Raw genomic sequence first — 18,484 nt, 5'->3', positions numbered from 1 at the left:
TAGCGGGACAAGCACATGCACGATCGCAACACACCCACATACCGATCGCCGATCTAGGGCGAGTCTCTGCTACCGAACGGATTGTTTTCTCTCGTGCGCGAGCGCTTCACTGTTCCAATACAAGACAATCAAGTGTACAGTTCAGGGGCGGTGGGGGCGCACACTTACGTGATTTCCTATCGGCGTGTCGCGTCCGCTTTCGCTCCCGGGGCGCCGTCCTCGACGGTCCCTTCGTCGCAGTCTTCACCAGGCTCTCGAGGATCTCGTCGTCGCCGTCGGTCAGGTTGCCGTTCGCCTGGCCCAGGAAGGAGCGGTTGGAGTCGCGCCGCGTGCGTCGCCACGGCAGCGTCCCCTGCATGCTCTCCACGTCGGAGATATCGCTGCCGAGGAGCTGGCGCAGCTCGGCGTCGGCGCGGTCCTCCTTGGTCCGGAATTTGCCGATCTGAGAAGACAAAAACAATACACGATCGAATCTTCGAAGATTGTGGAAAAATATGTGATACTTCCGGGATGTGGAAGAGAAAAACAATAAATAGAACAAAAAAAAAATCAACGTATCAAGTTGGTCACGTGACTTCGATATTTTCTTCTAAATTGGAGAATCTTAGAAGGTCATCGAGAATGGAAGAAATATAGTTTAGTAGGCCACATAAGAAGTTCACAAAAGTGACATTTAATCGATGACCGTGTCGATATTAAACTTATTAATCAACAAAAGCTACAGTTTTTATGCTTCGTGATTATTTAAGAATCCTCGAGATTGCAACGAAGACTTGACACAACAAGAACAAACGTAAATATTGCAAATCGCGAGAATCAAGTGGGTCATGTGATTTCTGTCACTCGTTCCTCGTTCTTGGACTGCAGTTTACTTTCCGAAAGACAAAACATCAGGAATAGTCTCGAAATAAGTCAAATGTAACGAAATAGACTGAAAAGATATTTGTTAAGTCAAATGTAACGAAATAGACTGAAAAGATATTTGTTAGGGCCACCTGGTATATATGTGACCTGTACAAAATCTTGCAATTTGTTTGAATAACTTCCGAGATTTGGAGAACTTCATAATGACATAGAAATGGTTTAAATACTCAACTTTATGAAGGATTAAAGCAGAAAAATTTGAAAATGGGGCAACATAACCTCAAACATTCGCAAGGTTAAAGTTTATTAATTTATGAAGCTCGAAAAATTTGAAAATGGGGCAACATAACCTCAAATATTCGCAAGGTGCTAGGCCAAACATTTTACGAGACTATTTTCTTCGTAACACAAAAAATTGGTTAAAGTTTATTAATTTATGAAGAATCAAGCTCGAAACTTAATGTCTTGCAGTTATTTAAAGGTGAAAATTTTAAAATGTTGCTGTGCAGGCAACATAACCTCAAACAATTGCAACGTGCTTGTGCGAATAATTTTCATGCTTTTTTCCTTCGAGAATTCATAATAACATAAGAAATCAGTTCAGTAATTCACTTCATGAAGAATTAAGCAAAACATCGTCACCTGGAGACTATTTAGACGAGAAAATTTTAAAATTAGCGATGAGGACAACATAACCTCAAATAATATGGGTGCGAATACTTTCCAAGATCTTTTCCTCGGAAATTACATAATAACACCAGAAATGGGTTGAATATTCGACTTTATCGAGAGTGAACCCGGAAATTGTCGATCATTAGCTGTCCAAATTTGAAAATGTAGTGATGTGGACAACATAACCACAAATATTTGCACGGTTATTTGGGATTAATTTCCATAATTATTTTCTTCGCGAACTTCATAGAAAGTCGATTCGATATCCAACTTTATGAATCCTGAAAGCTCAGACCTCGCTACTTACTATTCAAACGTAAAAATTTGAAAATGTGTGAACGACCTAAGATCAAATGTTTCCGCCGCAAATAATTTGAAAAGGGTCGAGAACTTCTATTAACACAATTGGTTCGACTTTTTTCAAGAATTAAGCCAAAAACCTGACCTTGCGGGTATTTAAAGGTGAAAATTTGAGAATGTAGCGGTAGACATGACATAACCTCAATCACGCACCTGTGCATTAAATTTCTAAAATATTTCCTCCGAATTCACGATTACACGAAAACTGACTCAAATATTTCATTTTTGCCAAGAATTAAGCGAATAATTGAGAAAAATTAAAACTGCGGGATGGGGACATAACCTCACACTCTTGCAAGATTGCATCGCGAATCTTACATCTGTTATCATTTTTCCTCTGGTCTTGTTCCTCTCCCTGTGGTTCGCCTTCTTCTCCAACTGTTGCAAAACTCGCTCCCTCGTCGTCCTGTACTCCAGAGCGAACTCCGACACTATTCGACAAAATTCGTTCGGTTTGGTGTCAGATATCTGGTGCAAAGGGATACCCAACCACAGCAAAAATTTAAGAAATCTGCAAAAAAACCCACGTCAGTGTCGAGCGATGATCGCGTCATCGTCACAAAAACCTGTTCGTGACCCTCCGATGGATGATGCCGACAAGGATGATCCTCTCGGCGCAGTCGCTCAGAAAATCGGACATCTTGACTTTCATCATCGTGGAGCCGTCGTGCTTGGCGATGAGTTTCAAGTGGTCCCAGGAGGCTTTGCAGTCGGACTCGAGTCTCTGGATGTTGAGGGCGAGCTCGTCGAAGTCGATTTTGGACGCTCGCGTGATCGCGCCAATCTAGAAGAGGAAGAAATAAGTGAAGAATAATCGATGGTTCGATTCGATTCCTCACCTCTGAATACAAATCGGTGGCGTCGGGAAACTTCTCCATCACGATGTGGCAGAGGTGGTGCAGAAGGGAGTGCTTGTGGACCGTGTCCTTGACTTCAGGTACTTTGGCAAGATAGTCGATTTGGAACCCTTTGACCTCGTTCCCGTTCAGGAAGTTCCCTATGGAGAGCAGCGTGCTCAGTATCCCCCTGAAGGTCTTGTTGGCCCTCAGCAGCTCGATCCCCTGCTTGAGGTCCATCAAGGGCTCGGCAATCTCCCGTTCGGAGTTCTCGAAGTCCAGCTTGAAGGCCCACAGTTTGAGCCTCGCCGGCAGCTCGGAGATCGACGCCAAGGTCAGGAGGAACTGCTCCGCGCTCCCCAACGGCAAGTCCGGATTGGCCGCTTGCGCCTCTTGTATCTTGGACCTCTCCTCTTCGGTGGGCAGCATCGTCAACAGCTTCTCGATTCCCTCGCGGTTCATTATGGTGGCGTCCATTTTCAAGATGGCGGTCTTGATCGATCTGGGCGGCGGCAGCTTGGTCATGCCGATGTTGATGGCGTTGGAGCGCTTCGGGTCCAGCACGATGATCTCCTTGTTCTTGTTCATCTCTTGTTGTTTCTGGGGGAAGGACACGATCAGTCTGCGGTCAGATTCGGGGGAAAACCGGAGCGAGAGATAGAGAGGGCAGGAGTACCACAACCATTTACCATGCTTTAATACAAGACAGCAGTTCTGTTTCGAGTGTGGAGTGTGAGAGAGTGGACGGTCCAAAAAGCAGACTCCGTCCCCGACCGATCAAGCACACCAACTGTAAGAGCACACTACAACCCGACACTCGTTCGGTTGGCACTACTGGAGAGAAAGTGTGGTTAAGTAGAACGGTTTCCGATTTAGAGGGGGAACTCTGAGGGGTCTACGTCGCACTGCTGCTCGTCGGCAGCAGTGCTTGTTGCGAGGGTAGTGCAAAAAACAAAATGCATCAACAATGCCATCACCACCACCCAACTGAATGACTCACCTCCTGAGGCCATGCCAGGTGCGGATCACCAAAGAAAACAAAAAAGAAACGAATTATATTGAATGAAGCTTCAAAATCGTAAAAATGCTTCCACCAAAGAAATGATTGGAAGAACTGTACCGGATCGCCGCCCCCGACTGTCTTACCTTCGTGATCAGATCTTTGGCCCTCGACTCGAACAGGTGTTCCAGCTTTTGGGTGTCGACGGTGACGGGCTTGAGCTCGTCCCAGATGAATCCCGTCTTGAGCTTGAGGGCGCACACCGGATCGTCCCGCACCTCCCTCCAGAAGAGCTTGACCGTCTTCTTGTTCTTCTTGATGGGGATCTTGGTCTCGGACGGTTTGGACAACCTGGGGACGGTCGCCCCGAAGGCCGGAGGAGCCGGCACCTTCCCCGACGGTGGCGGAGGCGGCGGTGCTCCGTTCTCTTTGAGCGGAGGCGGCGGCGGCGGGATGCCGTTGAAGACCGCCGCCGGCGCCAGCACATCCGCCTCGTCGTCGCTCGCCAGGTCGGTGAAGTCCATGTCGCAGAGGTTCAACGGTCGGTCCAGGTTGGCCACCAGCTCCTCCCACCTGAGCTCGTTCTCCGACTTCTTCACCTCGAGCTTCGGGGGCGACTCCGCGGTGGGGCTCTTGATCACGTCGGCTTTCGACTTGGACTTGGCCAGGCCTTCTTTGGCTTTGGAGATGAGGCCGGTCATGTCGCCTATCCTGTTGGGCTTGTTCTCGTCGGAGGGGCTGTGGAGGATGTTCTGGTTGGCCAGCTTCTGCGTGAGGTCTTTGACTGTGTTCTCGCGCTTCAGCTGGAGGCGGACGTTTCGGTCGTTGTCGTTGTCGTTTTCGCCGTTCTCGTCGATCGGGGGGGCTTGGGTGTCGTCGTAGAGGATCCAGGGCTGTTTGGTGAGGTTCTCTTCGGAGTCCATCTTGTTGACGGCGTTCATGATGGTGATGTCCTTGCGGCTGAGGTTGCCGTTGGCGATGCGCTGCTGCAGGGCGTTGGTGTAATTCCCTACAAGACACACGATTAACATCGGACGTGCACGGTACGGTCGACTTTTGCAAAACGGACACGCGACATTCTCGCAAAGCTGCCAGCCGCCGCTCACCTATCTCGTTCTCGTTCTTGTCCTCCTCGTTCTGCTTCAGCAGCGCCGCCGACTCCTGCTGCTCCCGCATGAAGCTCCTCTGGCGCTCGGCCCTCTCCCTGCGTCTTCGCAAAGCGGGAGTGACGCCGGCGTCAGTCGCTAAGCAAGCCAAACGTGAGCCAAACTCGCACCACACTCTCGACACTCACCTTTGTTGCTGTCCTTGTAGCAGCCGTTCAGCTGCGACGCGTTCACCTCGGAGGACTGCGAGCTCGAGGACTCGTTGTCCTCCTCCCTGTTGATCTGCAAGGACCTGTTGATGCTGTTGCGGCAGAGAGGTTGCCGATGGGGGGCGGTTCCGGTGGAGTGTCTGCGGCTCTTGCGCCGTTCGTTCGCCTCGGAGACCGACTTGCGATTCCTCAGCGTCTTCCTGATGCTCTCGTCCAGGTGTCTGATCGGGGTGCCGCCGATCTCTTCGCCGTCCTCGTACTGGAGCACCGCCTCGTAGATCTGGAACTGCTGCAGCAGGTCCAGGTCTGTTCCGGGCTTGGACATGTAGCGCTGGATGATCCTCTCGATCTCCTGCTCCTCCAGCGCGTCGGTCTGGTCGTAGTAAGTGTCCTGATCGGGGACCCCGTTCAGGACCTTGTTGATCAGCGTGGTGGCGTAGATGAGGAGCTCGGTGTCGGCGGAGTCGAAGTCCTTCAGGAGCTTCATGATGTTGTGCCACGGCAGAACCCCCTGGTTGTAGTCCACGGCTTGCACGGCCTTGATCAAGAGCATGCAGTTGCTTTCCGTGTACTCCACGAAGACCAAGAGCAATTTCAACGCGGTCTTGACCACCAGTCTGAACTTGGACGAGATCAAGCTGTACAACCACTGGATGGTCTGGTTGTGGTCCATCACTCCATTCATCCCATCCACATACAGCATCACTTGCCCCAACGCCCTCAAGATGTAGTTTTGGTAGTTCTGGTCGGCCTCGGAGCCCACCTTGATCAGACACGACAGTCCATCATTCTGCACGAACTCGTGGACGAGATCCTTGTCTTCTTGGAAGATCTGCTTGAGGGAGAAGAGGGCGCGGCGCAACTCGCGGCCTTCCGAAGTGAGCAGTTTCTCTGGAATTGACACGAACGGTGAGAGTGAAGAATTTTATGAATTCTGCATGTGCGTACAACGATCAAACGTTCCGTGCACGACCGATCATGTTGACCTGCACTTTTCCAATTGCACACAAATTGGTTGGATTTCTCGCGGTGAGCCAATACTGGCAGTTTGCAACATTGTGGTTATGCAAATTTGGATCGTTACCGACCGATGGGTCTGGAACATCGCGGAGATGAGTTATTGCCGTGGCATTTTACGGTTGTCGGGTTGGTACGATGATCGCAATCGAATGGGAAACAACTCTATCGAGACGGATTAAAGTGTCAAGTGAAGACATCGACAGAAAAAGAACGAGGTAAAAGAGAAGAATTGGCGACGGCTGAATCGGACGGAGGAATTTGTGAAAAATGGTTGACGGAAATGTACGTGAAAGCTGTCACGGGAAAAAGAAAGAACTTATTATGTATTATGTGGAAGAGAAAAAATTGAAAAACGAAGTAAAGAGGAAAAAGTAAAAGAAAACAGATCCAGCAAATGAATTTTCGGTATTTTGACGTAAAGTAAAAAGTGGTTTCGTGAGACCAGTGAAACTCTGGTTGTCAATTAATTATTCTAATTGACAATTTAAATGAACAGGATGTGTGACAGAGAGTCGAAGAAATTTACGATTTTTGATCCTATTAATTCTGTTCTGTCAGCATCGATCGAAAATTATAAATTTTAATGAAGTAAAAAAAACAAACAAATATACAGGGTGTATCTGAAATGCGTGTGTTAATTTTAACTTAAAAGAACTTTAAAGAACTCGTCAATTTATGAAACTTTTCTCTATAACATTTTTACGAAAAAGCATTACAAATTGATTTAAAATTTAATTAATTAGCCATCAAAGTGTATACCCGCCTATGGGTAAGGAACCTTGCCAAAAAGTTATACATATTGTTATAAAAAAAATTAAATAATTATTGTAGTTTCAATTTGGTTGTAGGTCGTAAAATTTTATGGTACTTTAAGTTAAAGATCTTGCGGGGCTTATAAATCCTAGTTTACCACTAGCAGGTAATATTTTTAGCAGGGTTGTATTGTACATTTGGTATATTTGCATTGTACGGCAAACGGCACGCGCCGCTACCCAACCTTTTCAAACCCAACCATTGTGCCCGTTAATCGCTCATAATATCCAATAAAATTTTACGACCTACAACCAAATTGAAACTACAGTAAATGAAAATTCTCATAGTTACAAAAAAATAGAGGCTAGTTAATCACACCAAACAACTCGTTTGGTAAAAATTGGGGGGCAAAAAAAATTTGGAATACTTTTGCAAAATGTTATAGAAAGAAGTTTCATAAATTGGCGAGTTCTTCCACTGGTTAAAATTAACACACGTATTTCAGATACACCCTGTATTTACTCCAGATATCTAAAGTCCATTCAAAATCAAAAAACCACCATTTTCCAGCATTTTCCTCGATAATTACTATCGGCAACGCTGTTTAGTGTAAAATTTGGTGAGAATTGTAGTTTTGAGGTTAAGTGTTTATTAATGTCTTGTTTTTCTGGGCATGTTTAAGTAAAAATAATAAGAATCAATAAATAAATGAAACGTGCTGCTAATAAAACAATATGAACGGAATTCAAAGCAACTGAATTTTATTTTGAATCAAATAAATGTCATAATTTATAGTTACCAATATAGTATGAAAAAATATTTACCTAGGATTTTTTAAATTTTACCAACCTAAAGCAACAGGTGGTGGTTTTTTGATTTTTGAATGGACTTTAATTATTGCTGAGTCCGTGAAAAAAGGACCTAAAGAAAAAAATTCGGAAACAGTTACAGACAGACACAGGTTTATTTGTGCCACGGATTCGAGATCCAGGAGAGATACAGGTGAGATTCAAGAAGATTCTGGATGGATGGATACAGATCCATGAGAGAAATAGGAAGATACAAGATCTAAGGGAGTTACATAAAGATCCGGGGAAATACATGGAAATCCAGAATGAGATATCCATGGGAAATACACGGTGATCCAGACGAGATACATGAGAGATAGAGGAAAATCCTGGATGAGAGATACAGGCATATCCATTAGAAAAACAGGGAAATTCTGAATGAGAGATACAGGAAAATCCTGGGGATATACAGCGAGATCTGGGATGAGAAATACGGGGGGAGATCCATGGAAGATACACAGACAGAAAGACAGGAAAATCCTGGATGTGAGATAGAAGGAGATCCATTAGAAATATAGGGAAATCCTGAATGAGAGATACAGGAAAATTCAGGGGAAATACAGCGAGATCTGAGATTAGAGAGATCCATTGGAGATACAGTGAGATAGAGGAAAATCCTGGATGCGAGATACAAAGAAATCCTGGACGAGAGATACAGGGAGATTCAGTGAAGTCCGTGTGAGAGATCCATGGGAGATACACACAGAGAGATAGAAAAATCCTGGATGTAAGATATAAGAAGATCAAAAAAACATACAGGGAAATCCTGGATGAGAGATACAGCGAGATCCGTGTTGGAGATCCATGAAAGATACAGGGAAATCCTGGAAGAGATATAGAGATATCCTGGATGTGAGATACAGGGAAATCCAGGAGCGATACGGAGAGATCCTAGATGAGAAATCCATGGAAGATACACACAGAGAGACAAGAAAATCCTGGATGAGAGAAACAAGAAGATCCATTAGAAATACAGGGAAATTCTGAATGAGAGATACAGGAAAATCCAGGGGAGATACAGCGAGATCTGAGATGAGAGATCCATTAGAGATACAGTGAGATAGAAGAAAATCTTGGATGCGAGATACAAAGAAATCCTGGACGAGAGATACAGGGAGATCCATGGAAGATACCGTGAGGTCTGTGTGAGAGATCCATGGGAGATACACAGAGAGAGATAGAAAAATCCTGGATGAAAGATATAAGAAGATCCAAAAAAAAATACCGGGAAATCCTGGATTACAGATACAGCGAGATCCGTGTAGGAGATCCATGAAAGTTACTGGGAAATCCAGAAGAAATACCGAGTGATCCTGGATGAGAAATTTAGGGAGATCTTCTACAGAGGAGATCCTTTGTTCCGAAAAATGTCTACAGAGAGAAAGATAGAAAAATGCTGGATGAAAAATACATATAAGGAGAGCAAAAAAAAACATACAGGGAAATCCATGGAAGATACACACAGAGAGACAGGAAAATCCTGGATGAGAGATACAGAGAGATCCTGGATGTGAGATACAGGGAAATCCAGGAGCGATACGGAGAGATCTGGGTGAGAAATTCAAGGAAGATACAGGGAGATCCTTTGTCCCGAAAAATTTCTAATGGTCAATCTCTCTGCTTTTCACTTGTTTGCCATGGGAGATATAGGAAAATGTGGGGGAAATACAAGGAGAGATACGGGTGATCGGGGATGACAGATTCAGAGAAACTACAGGGAGATGAGAAGAGATCTTGCGTTCCGAAAAATTTCTAGTGACCCACTACATAGTTTATCACTTGTCACTCAGCGCCTTTTACGTTAGGGACGTTAAATCATGAATCACCCTCGTATTCGACAATTCTTTTTTTATATCTTTTGAAAAAATAAACAATTATTTTCACTTGTTTACAAATTATCAACATTGACACGGCACTCATTACAACGGAGTGCTCCACTTTTTCTGCAGCAAATAAGAATTTCAAATCTCTTCTTCCGAAATCCAATTAATTCTGACGAAACTCGAGCGGAAACTTTTCCCTCGTCTCGGTACACACCCCGGAGGTGAAACGGCGCAATAGATTTTTTTTGGTCGCGTGTTCTGCAAAAAATTCCCCATTTTTTCCTCTTACTCGGAGTGCAGGTCGACTCTAATTGTGCAAATTGATCGAGAAAGTACCTCCCGACAGGCCACGCCGTAACAATATGACGATAATGTAATGGAGACCGTGCAGAACGTTATCAACAATCGAATTGGCGAATCGAAAGTAAACTTAGTGTTCGAAAAGTGTCCGGCTGCAGAACACAATGGGCCAAAAAAAAACATAATATAAGATGCGACGAGCGAAATTAGAAATCGAGAAGAAAAAATTAATTTGACTTACCGATGATCGTGTGGACCCTCACCGACAGCTGCGTCCGAAGAACGATCGAGTTCTTCTTGCTGGAACAATCACCAAAAATCAAAAATCAGAAGAATCCGGAAGCGTGCGTCGCCACCGATCGAAATCAATCAGACACGAATCCGGCCGGCCAGGTGTCACTCGATCGGGTCGACTTTTTCCCCTAACGGTGCCGTTCGACCGCTGCGGTTTTCCGCTCGATCATACCATATTCATAATGTTGCTCCATTGTTGCGTCTTATGCGAGACCGACCAACGGTACCATCCATCGATGATGGTCCAGCCGACCGCGTAAACGGGACGCTTTGTCTTAATCGATTTTTTCCGCGATGAGAGAAAATCCGGCGACGCGTGGGGGCCCCACTCGCGGACCCACAATGCGGAAAACAATCGAACGGCGGCCCGGTTCTCGCGTCTCTCTTCCCCGTGGGGAACGTCGCTCTGGGTCACGGCCGACGTCAGAATTCGCTCTAATTGAGGCTCAACAATAAATTGCGCCGGCATCCATTACCGCGGTAATGGCCATAATTGACGAGCTTTCCTGACGGATGGAGGTTACGAACGTGGACGCTGAGGTGGCGCTCGCGCTCGCACTTTCCAGATTTGACATTTCGCACCTGTCAAACGCGACCCTTTCCTCTGATTTACCGCGCGGTCCGGATTAGTTTCGGAAAGAGAGAAAGCACCAAAATTTACAAGCCCCGCATAATTTTCTGCGCCCATAAATTCGCTCTCTCTGAACTTTTACACTTTTAGACCGCGAATTTAAATGCGACGGAGTGGGCGTCGATTGCAATGTCAACCGCGTGGGCCTCGCAAAATTTACGATTATGCAACGGCAACGAAAGAGAAATTACACCAAAACGATGAAGGGTGACCTTCACAGATCACGTGGCGACATTTGCGAGTCCACCCTGTAGTTACCTGCAGAAGTAACAGACCGGCCCCAGGGTGCAGTTCTCGGTGAGGGCCAGCAGCAGGTCCGACTCGCGGTGCGCTATGCTGCGACACGTCGGCGCGAACACGTCGTGGACGTCGTCCAGGTAGTCGTCGGCGTGGTCGGTGTCGTCGCCGGTCGACGCCTCCGTCGACTCCAGCGAGTTGGCCAGCTTGTCGTCGTCGTCGACGTAGTGCAGCCAGAAGAGCGACGACCTCGTCTCCAGCGAGTTGAGCCACTGGGCCAGCATGCCGCCCCCGGGCGTCGTCACGTGGTAGTCGCGCGTCTTCAAGTCCATCGCTCAAGCTCGATCGGGATCTGAGATGGGAGTTTGCACCAAGAGGACGTCTCCGACGCATATACGGAGTGGCTCCGCGTGACGAGATGAGGCTCAGATCTGGCGTCGGTGGGAGCGGTGCGCGCCGCCGCCGGGTCGCGGGGCCGCCGCTCGCACCTGACCCGATCGAATCGCGCCGACGGAGAGCCGAACGGGGCTGGGCACATAATTGCATAAATATCTCGGTTCTCCGGCACGCCGGAGAAGAACAAACTCCGGTCACTGGGTTACCTATGCCTGCTGGCCCCGATCCGCTCCGAACAGGTGTCGAGGATGGATTTTGGCCAGGGAGGATGAGGAAGCAGCCGGGATCGTTTCTTTTTTGTTTCCCGGTGTACCGTTCGGTGCGCCATATTTGGCCGGTTCGATTAAGTAACGCCGAGTGAAAGTACGGAAATTCGGACGAAAACGCCATTTTCCCACGAACAATATGCCACGAAGGAGGAGGAAAAAACATTCCCGTCGACAACAATGACGCGGTTTTGGGTCAGATCGACGACAATAAGGTCGCCATTTCAATTACGAGATTAGAATCCAGCCGGGTCGAAGTGTGCCATGTCGTGCGTCCAAATTACTATTTTCTAACAGTAATGAAGTAATCGAATTTTTAATCGTTAATCGATTATGTACACGTGACGGCGGAACAATGCAAGACGATTTTGCCCTTGTCGGGAGTTAATGGAGCGGCCAGGTGGCGTGCTTTTCCAAAATCGCACAACAAATTCTGCTGTCTAACGCGAATTAATTGGGAAAATGTACCAAAAGATCCCATCATGGTACGAATCGAATCCGTTGTCAGAGCGGACACTCTATTCGTCATGGTTCCGGAAAAAAATCCAAAAATCAGTTTCCAAAAAAAGTCAAAAATTCTAGTACAACGCTCTAACCCTCTAGAAATTATTTTAAATTTCTCAAAGCAAATACGAGATCCAAATTGGTAGGAATTGAATCCGTTGTCAGAGCGGATATTCTATTGGCCACGATTTCGAAAAAAAAAATTCAAAAAATATCTGTTTCCAAAAACAATGTCAAAAATCCTAGTTTAACTCTTTAGTTATTATCTCGAGTTCCAAATATGTACTTCCCAACTATTCGGGCAAATCCAAGACATGCTCAAAAATGTTTTGGCAGTTTCCAAAATTTTTTGAAATAAACTTCCACTTTTTGATTTTGACATTTCCTTTCCGTACTGAACAAATATTACTTCTTAAAAAATGTATTCGTTATTTTAACACTAAATAACTCAATATTAACTAAGAAAAACTTTCCAATAATTATTCACCCTGTATATACACAGGTATTCGTAACACTCGAAACAGGACGACAAATTAATTTAATTAAAAATCAGGAGTACCAAACTGTAGAATTATTTTTATGCAAAAATCAAAAACCAAATTTTAACCCAATCGTCAAAAATGACAAAACGTTTCGGTGCCACTGTTCAAAAACCGTTTTTACCAATTTTGAAATTATTTTTTTTTTTATGTTATTGTTGATGTTCTGTTATTTTGCGGCAACAAAACCTGCCCAAAAGTCAACCAGCATAAAAAATTGTTTATTTATGTCCGATACAGTTTTGATATTTGCAAAAACGCCAACAGTTACGTTGGCCACGGAAACAAAAAAAAAAAAACCACAAACGACGCGCCTGATCAGATTATCCAAATTAAAAACGTCATTAACCCGGAGCGAACTGGTTTGCCGCCATTTTTAAAAACCGTCTGATGGGCCACCGGGCATTTCGGAAAAACGGGAGCCACTCGGTATACGTCGTATTTGTGTTGTACGAACCGCAACAGTTTCCGAAAAGTGCACCACGGGGGTGGGTGTTTCCGTCCGCATCGGCACTCGAGAATCGTCGTTCGCACACTCGGTATATGGAATTGTCCGTTCGCACACTCGGTATATCACAGGCGAACTGACACAGGTGGCAACTAGCGCGGTCCGCTCGCGAAGAAGTCGGACGAAGGAGTAGAGAGGAGCGACGCTCCATTCAAGAATCGATCGAGAGACTGAGTCGTTTCTTCGTCGCTGCATCGTTGACACGATTCGAGGACCCACATTCGAACGGCGGAGATGACGAATGGTGGATTGCAGCGAAGAAATGCGAAAAAATTCGAAAAATTTTTCGGAGGTCAGTCGGGTACGCGGCCATAAATCACCGTCGTGCCGAGACAGTGATGCTCATTACTGCTCTCGTTCTGATCATCACCGAGAGCGTGTGGTGCGAGGGTGCCAGCACGCCGACCCGATTCGCGTCGCGTCGACGTTGCGGGGTTAGACGCGACGCGCGCGATCGTGCAACCTATTCTTGGATGTTGGATTTGATTTATGGACGGAGCCGAGGCAGAAGGAGTCGTTACGACAGGTTCGCAGGTTTGAGGTTGATAGTTCTTGGAGAGCCATCACGAGACTTACCGTTACTTCCAACAGACTTGGCTACTCACTTAATTATTATTCAATCGGGTATAATTATAAAACACACGGTCGATATTGTGGCCGATCATTTATGCCGAGATGAAACGCCCCACTTTTTTTCTTCTTTGCGTTTTGTGGAAAAGAATGTGGTCGGGAAAATACGAAAACGGGAAATTGCCGGTCGGACGCGGACCATTTTCAATTTTCCGTGAGAAGAAAGTCTTTTTGGATTACGCGTTGCGCATTTCCACATGTCGCTCCGACTTTCTTCTGCTTCTTTTTCACTCTCTTCAACCCCCACAGAGCGCCCGGTCAAGTGTTTTTTCTCCTGTCCTCCATGCGGCAATTACTGTTCATCACTTTCGTAATTCCACTCGTCTATTCATCATCTTCATTTTTATTTTTTTCCTTTATAAACACTGACATCTCTTCCGTAGATAATTACTTGCTTCTCAAAACTCTTTGCTTTCTTTTTTCAGCGAGTTTCTATTCGCTCCCTTATTTCTTTTACTTTCTCGCTTCTTTTAACGCGACCCTTCTGTCTCGAACCAATTTTTATCTCCTACTTTTATGCTTCCATATTTGTTGCTTGTGTTTTGTCCAATTCTTAGTAGATATTTCCTTTTTCCGCATAACATAAAAATATTTTGTTAAAAAGGACTCATTTTCAAATACCCACGATGTGCTGCTCCGGTCTCACGAGTCATATCACAGATTATTAGTCTATCACGAGTTATGAATTTTTTACTGGTCGCATCCTGATATCAGTGACGTTCGCCAACTAGTGCACTTTTTCCGTTTATAATTCCGCAATTAAAAAAAAAAAACATTTTTAACTATCATAAATGTCATTACACATTACCCCCAGAAACGCACCAAAATGGGGTGTTACATTCTTTTGTTTTATATCATCGCTGTCATATCATTTTCTTACTACCATATTTGGCCCAATTAAAAGCGTTGAAAAGGATCACGTGACACATGAATTATACATATTCTTATATCTTTTTCTAAATTTCATTTATGTGTTTTCTTAGCTCACTCTGCATATCAAAAAATAATGTTTCACATTTTTCGAAAACATGGAAGTTTTTGACCGCCATCTTTCTGCTCCAAGATCTCCATGCGGAAACACTTGTCGGCGGCCATTTAAAAAATTTCGTGAAAATTTCTCTTCAGCGACGTAACTTCCGCCACCTTATAAGCCCAAGTCTCCCATTCCACCTCCGTTACTTTCCTCTCGATCGGTGCGGCGAAATCGCTACCGAGAAAAACCGCATTCTCCGCCACTGTCTTGCTCTATTTTCATCTATTCCGCAAGCATCTTAATTGGCAGCGTCGTTTTTCAAATGATTCAATTAAGAAGCAGCCTTGAGACATGCGACTTAATTGGGATTGCGGATGATCCGTTCGCAACGCAATCCGACAAGACACGACAATTCTGGTGTCCCAAAAAAACAAAACTCCGAATAGAGAAACTTGCACTTTTAATGCAAATGTTCACCTCTCGTGCACAACTCGACGGTCATTAGAATGCGTCCGGCTACTGGAAAGTACGTATTGCTTTGGATGTCGTCTAGTGCGGTGCGGCGTCACGTTCTAACCCATTTAAATAAATAAGAATTTATTAGTCGGGTGGTTTATGGCAAATCATTCCGGGTCGTGACTCCGCGATAGGGATCTCACCGGAATACCGGAGGAATTCACGACGAGGCACGTGTTCGACGATTTTTGTTGTTTTGGCGAGCGCCTTTACACGTGTTTAATTAGCGTGATTTACGGACCGGCTGTAGATAAGTGATAAATTAGCGTGCCTTCGATTTTTCAAAAAAAAAAAAAAAAACACAGAAGCCTCCCGAGTTTAACTCTTCATCTGAAATTATCCAAAGAGGAACGTTGCACTTGCACGAGCGGTTGTTATTCCACGAAAGTTGGCAAACAGTTGAAAATCGACTAATCGTGATTAGGATATTTTACTGTAAAATATTCAAAAAAGGAAACAATTGCGCGAACCGGTGTTCCAATTTATTTACGTTTTTTGTGTTATTTAGCAATGATGAAAAAATGTCCGTGTCGTTTTCGGTTTGCGAGTCAGTTCAACCGTGGCGTGCAAGTCAGGAGGGAACGTCTATATTAATGTACCGAAAATAACGAATCTTGGAACGCGATTATTGAGAAAAATGTGGGAAACGATTTAAACTCAACAAATATTTGTGGAGCAAAAAATATAAAATTGACGGGATGGCCACCACAATCTCCAGACTTGTTACCTACAGAAAACTTGTGGACGAACCTGATTGACCAGTTTTTTCTCTAATACTACAAATAGATTAAATAAATGTCTTGAGACATTTTTAGTAGTTTTTTCATTCACTGTAAATCAGTGTTATCAGGATAGCAAAAAAATAACTAAACAATTTGTATTGATATGTTTCGTTTTCTGATATTTTCTACATATGTGATCTTTGTTCCCAATTCTTGCTGCAATCGTCGAGTAACATTTCATTAAATTATGTATCTCGTAATAAATAAGTTTTATTCTTGCATCTTCCATATGGCAATGGATGTTTACTACTTTCAACATTCCACTTATCTAATTGATTATCTATTCATAAACACTGACATTTCTTAATTAATTAATAATTAATTTTACTTCGTTGATCCTGTTTTTCGCTTTCTTTCCTCAATAAGTTTCTCTTGGTTCCTTTACTTCAAATTTGTGTCTTTTTCATTGCTTTATATTTCCGGTACTTTTGTAACACTTTCATACACTCTTCTACCATTATCTAACTTTCGTTATTCTTTATTTGAATTTTTTATTTCCTATTTTTCATAATTCTCCATTTAACGGTCTTGGCTTTGTTAAAAATAACCTTAACAAACATTTTGTGAATCAATTCTTTTATAAGAATTAATCTTACACAAAATTGCAAACAATGAGTAGATTTTTTTGTAAAAAATCTTAACTCCAAAACGAAAAAAAAAAAAAATAGCCAGTTGCCTTGAGTTAAAAAATTAAAAAAAATACAGGTGTACACAGTTTGACATTTTGATTTTGTCTCACGTATTAACAGTAATATAGCTAATCTACATATATTTGTCTAGTGATGTTTCAGACGAAATAGACGAAGCTTTACGGAACTAAATCAGGAGAACAAGGCGGATGTTGCAGCACATCTTCCTTCAAATCAACCTCTTGTCATGGAAACAACACTTACAGGACACGTGCATTATCCTGATCCAAAATGTTTTGTTTTTTTTATTTGTGAAATTGTCTTTTCTCTCCATGAATTTATTAATTTGGTCGGTCCAACAACTTACTTAAGTCACTGGATTAATCAAGTACATCTGCTCCGAACCCCAGAATATCGAAAGTAAATCATTAATTTATAAATTTTTATATACCAGGTCATGAACTTTTAAAACGACCCTCGTAACTCCACAGACATTTTGTCGGTTAAAATAACCGCAACTTTAAATGCCAAACGTGACAAAATCATGTTACCAATTTTTTTGTACAAAAGTGAGCGGTACATAGCATTTGAAAAAAAATGCACGTAGATTTGTTAATTCATAACATTTGTTGCTAAATTACATATTTTGTAAGAACTTTCAAGCAAAAATATTTTCATTTCAATCATTAAATTATGTATGCACGTTCGAAATTTAAAAATGCAAATACAGATGTATTAAAAATAAATTCTAGTTATATCATGCGTTCAAATGAAAACCTGGGCTGGGAAAGCGTTGAAAAAGTAAACCATTTGGAACAGTGTGAAGTTTGAACTTCCCGCCGTTTGACCTGAATGACATTTGTTTATGTTTAATGGGCACATGATTGAACATGTTTGTTTTCACCAAACGGTGCCCTTAGATATTTGCTTTCAGAATAGAAATCGTTAGTTACCCTATTTGTAATGTAAAACATTGCAAAGCAACACAAAAACAGAAAGGTTTTTTTGTTTAAAAATTGTAGGTTAGCTGTCAACGTGCTCTAATTACACGTAATACAATGACACGTGATAATGATGCAAGGATGCAGCAGTGCTACCAACACGACAAAAAAAAAAATCCTTCCAAGGTGAACCGATCGGGACAAAAGTTTTAATTTGTGACCCCATCCAAGGCAGAAGCAATCAACTATCGACAGATTCCGAAAAGTGTCGAACCCCGCCGCGTGCGGAATTAGCGATTAAATCTCGCCACAATAAACCGCACCTTAACTCGAAAATAAACAATTCGTGAAACCTCCAGCGCCACGCTTGCCAACCGACACCTCTTGGAAATCGAACCGTGAGAAACGTCATTTTTCGATAATCACCGACAGTGACCTTGAATCGTTGCACCGATCGGAATCGGCCGTAACTTTCCTTCCGTGGAAATCGTTCGCGGCGATCCTCACCACCAATTTCACTTTTTTAATTGAACGGAAACAATTACCGAAGAAAGCGTCGTCGCCGCCGTCGCACGTTCCCGCGTCGGAAACGAGATGGCGCCGCGGCCGCCCGCGCCAGATGGCGCGTCGATCTCTCGCGGTTTTCGTTCACCGCTATCGCGATTATTGTGCAGTTAACCGATTTTTTTCCCTTTGACACGCCAACTCGGCGTAATTGCGTGGATCGATCTGCGTTTGTGTGAGACGGGTTTTTGCCGGAGATGACTACTGTTAAAGCACCGGTAAATGATCCTAATTACCCGGACCGGTTCGGTTGCCACGCGATTTTTCGAAAATGGCCGCGAAT

The 18,484-nt window shown here is 44.0% G+C and overlaps 1 protein-coding gene across 9 annotated transcripts in view; it reads right to left on the bottom strand.

Annotated features, from left to right (window-relative positions):
• Window positions 1-18,484, bottom strand: part of Fhos (Formin homology 2 domain containing) — a 59,434-nt gene that overhangs the window by 669 nt on the left and 40,281 nt on the right. For 4 of the 9 annotated variants that reach the window (XM_069061110.1, XM_069061130.1, XM_069061169.1 and 1 more), the window contains 8 exons: window positions 10,033-10,091; window positions 5,027-5,938; window positions 4,839-4,976; window positions 3,879-4,741; window positions 2,736-3,332; window positions 2,463-2,680; window positions 2,215-2,407; window positions 169-442 (listed from right to left, as the gene is read on the bottom strand). In XM_069061110.1, the coding sequence (XP_068917211.1) occupies window positions 169-442; window positions 2,215-2,407; window positions 2,463-2,680; window positions 2,736-3,332; window positions 3,879-4,741; window positions 4,839-4,976; window positions 5,027-5,938; window positions 10,033-10,091 (3,254 nt within the window). Of the gene's footprint in view, window positions 1-42; window positions 110-168; window positions 443-2,214; window positions 2,408-2,462; window positions 2,681-2,735; window positions 3,333-3,878; window positions 4,742-4,838; window positions 4,977-5,026; window positions 5,939-10,032; window positions 10,092-10,974; window positions 11,306-13,115; window positions 13,308-18,484 lie in introns of those variants that run through there. The other 5 variants (XM_069061120.1, XM_069061186.1, XM_069061148.1 and 2 more) reach the window with 4 other exon arrangements.

This window comes from Tenebrio molitor, chromosome 1 (genome assembly GCF_963966145.1).
Source record: "Tenebrio molitor chromosome 1, icTenMoli1.1, whole genome shotgun sequence".
NCBI lineage: Eukaryota > Metazoa > Arthropoda > Insecta > Coleoptera > Tenebrionidae > Tenebrio > Tenebrio molitor.
Note: the sequence above shows the minus strand (reverse complement) of the source record. Positions and strands in the feature narration are given on the sequence as shown.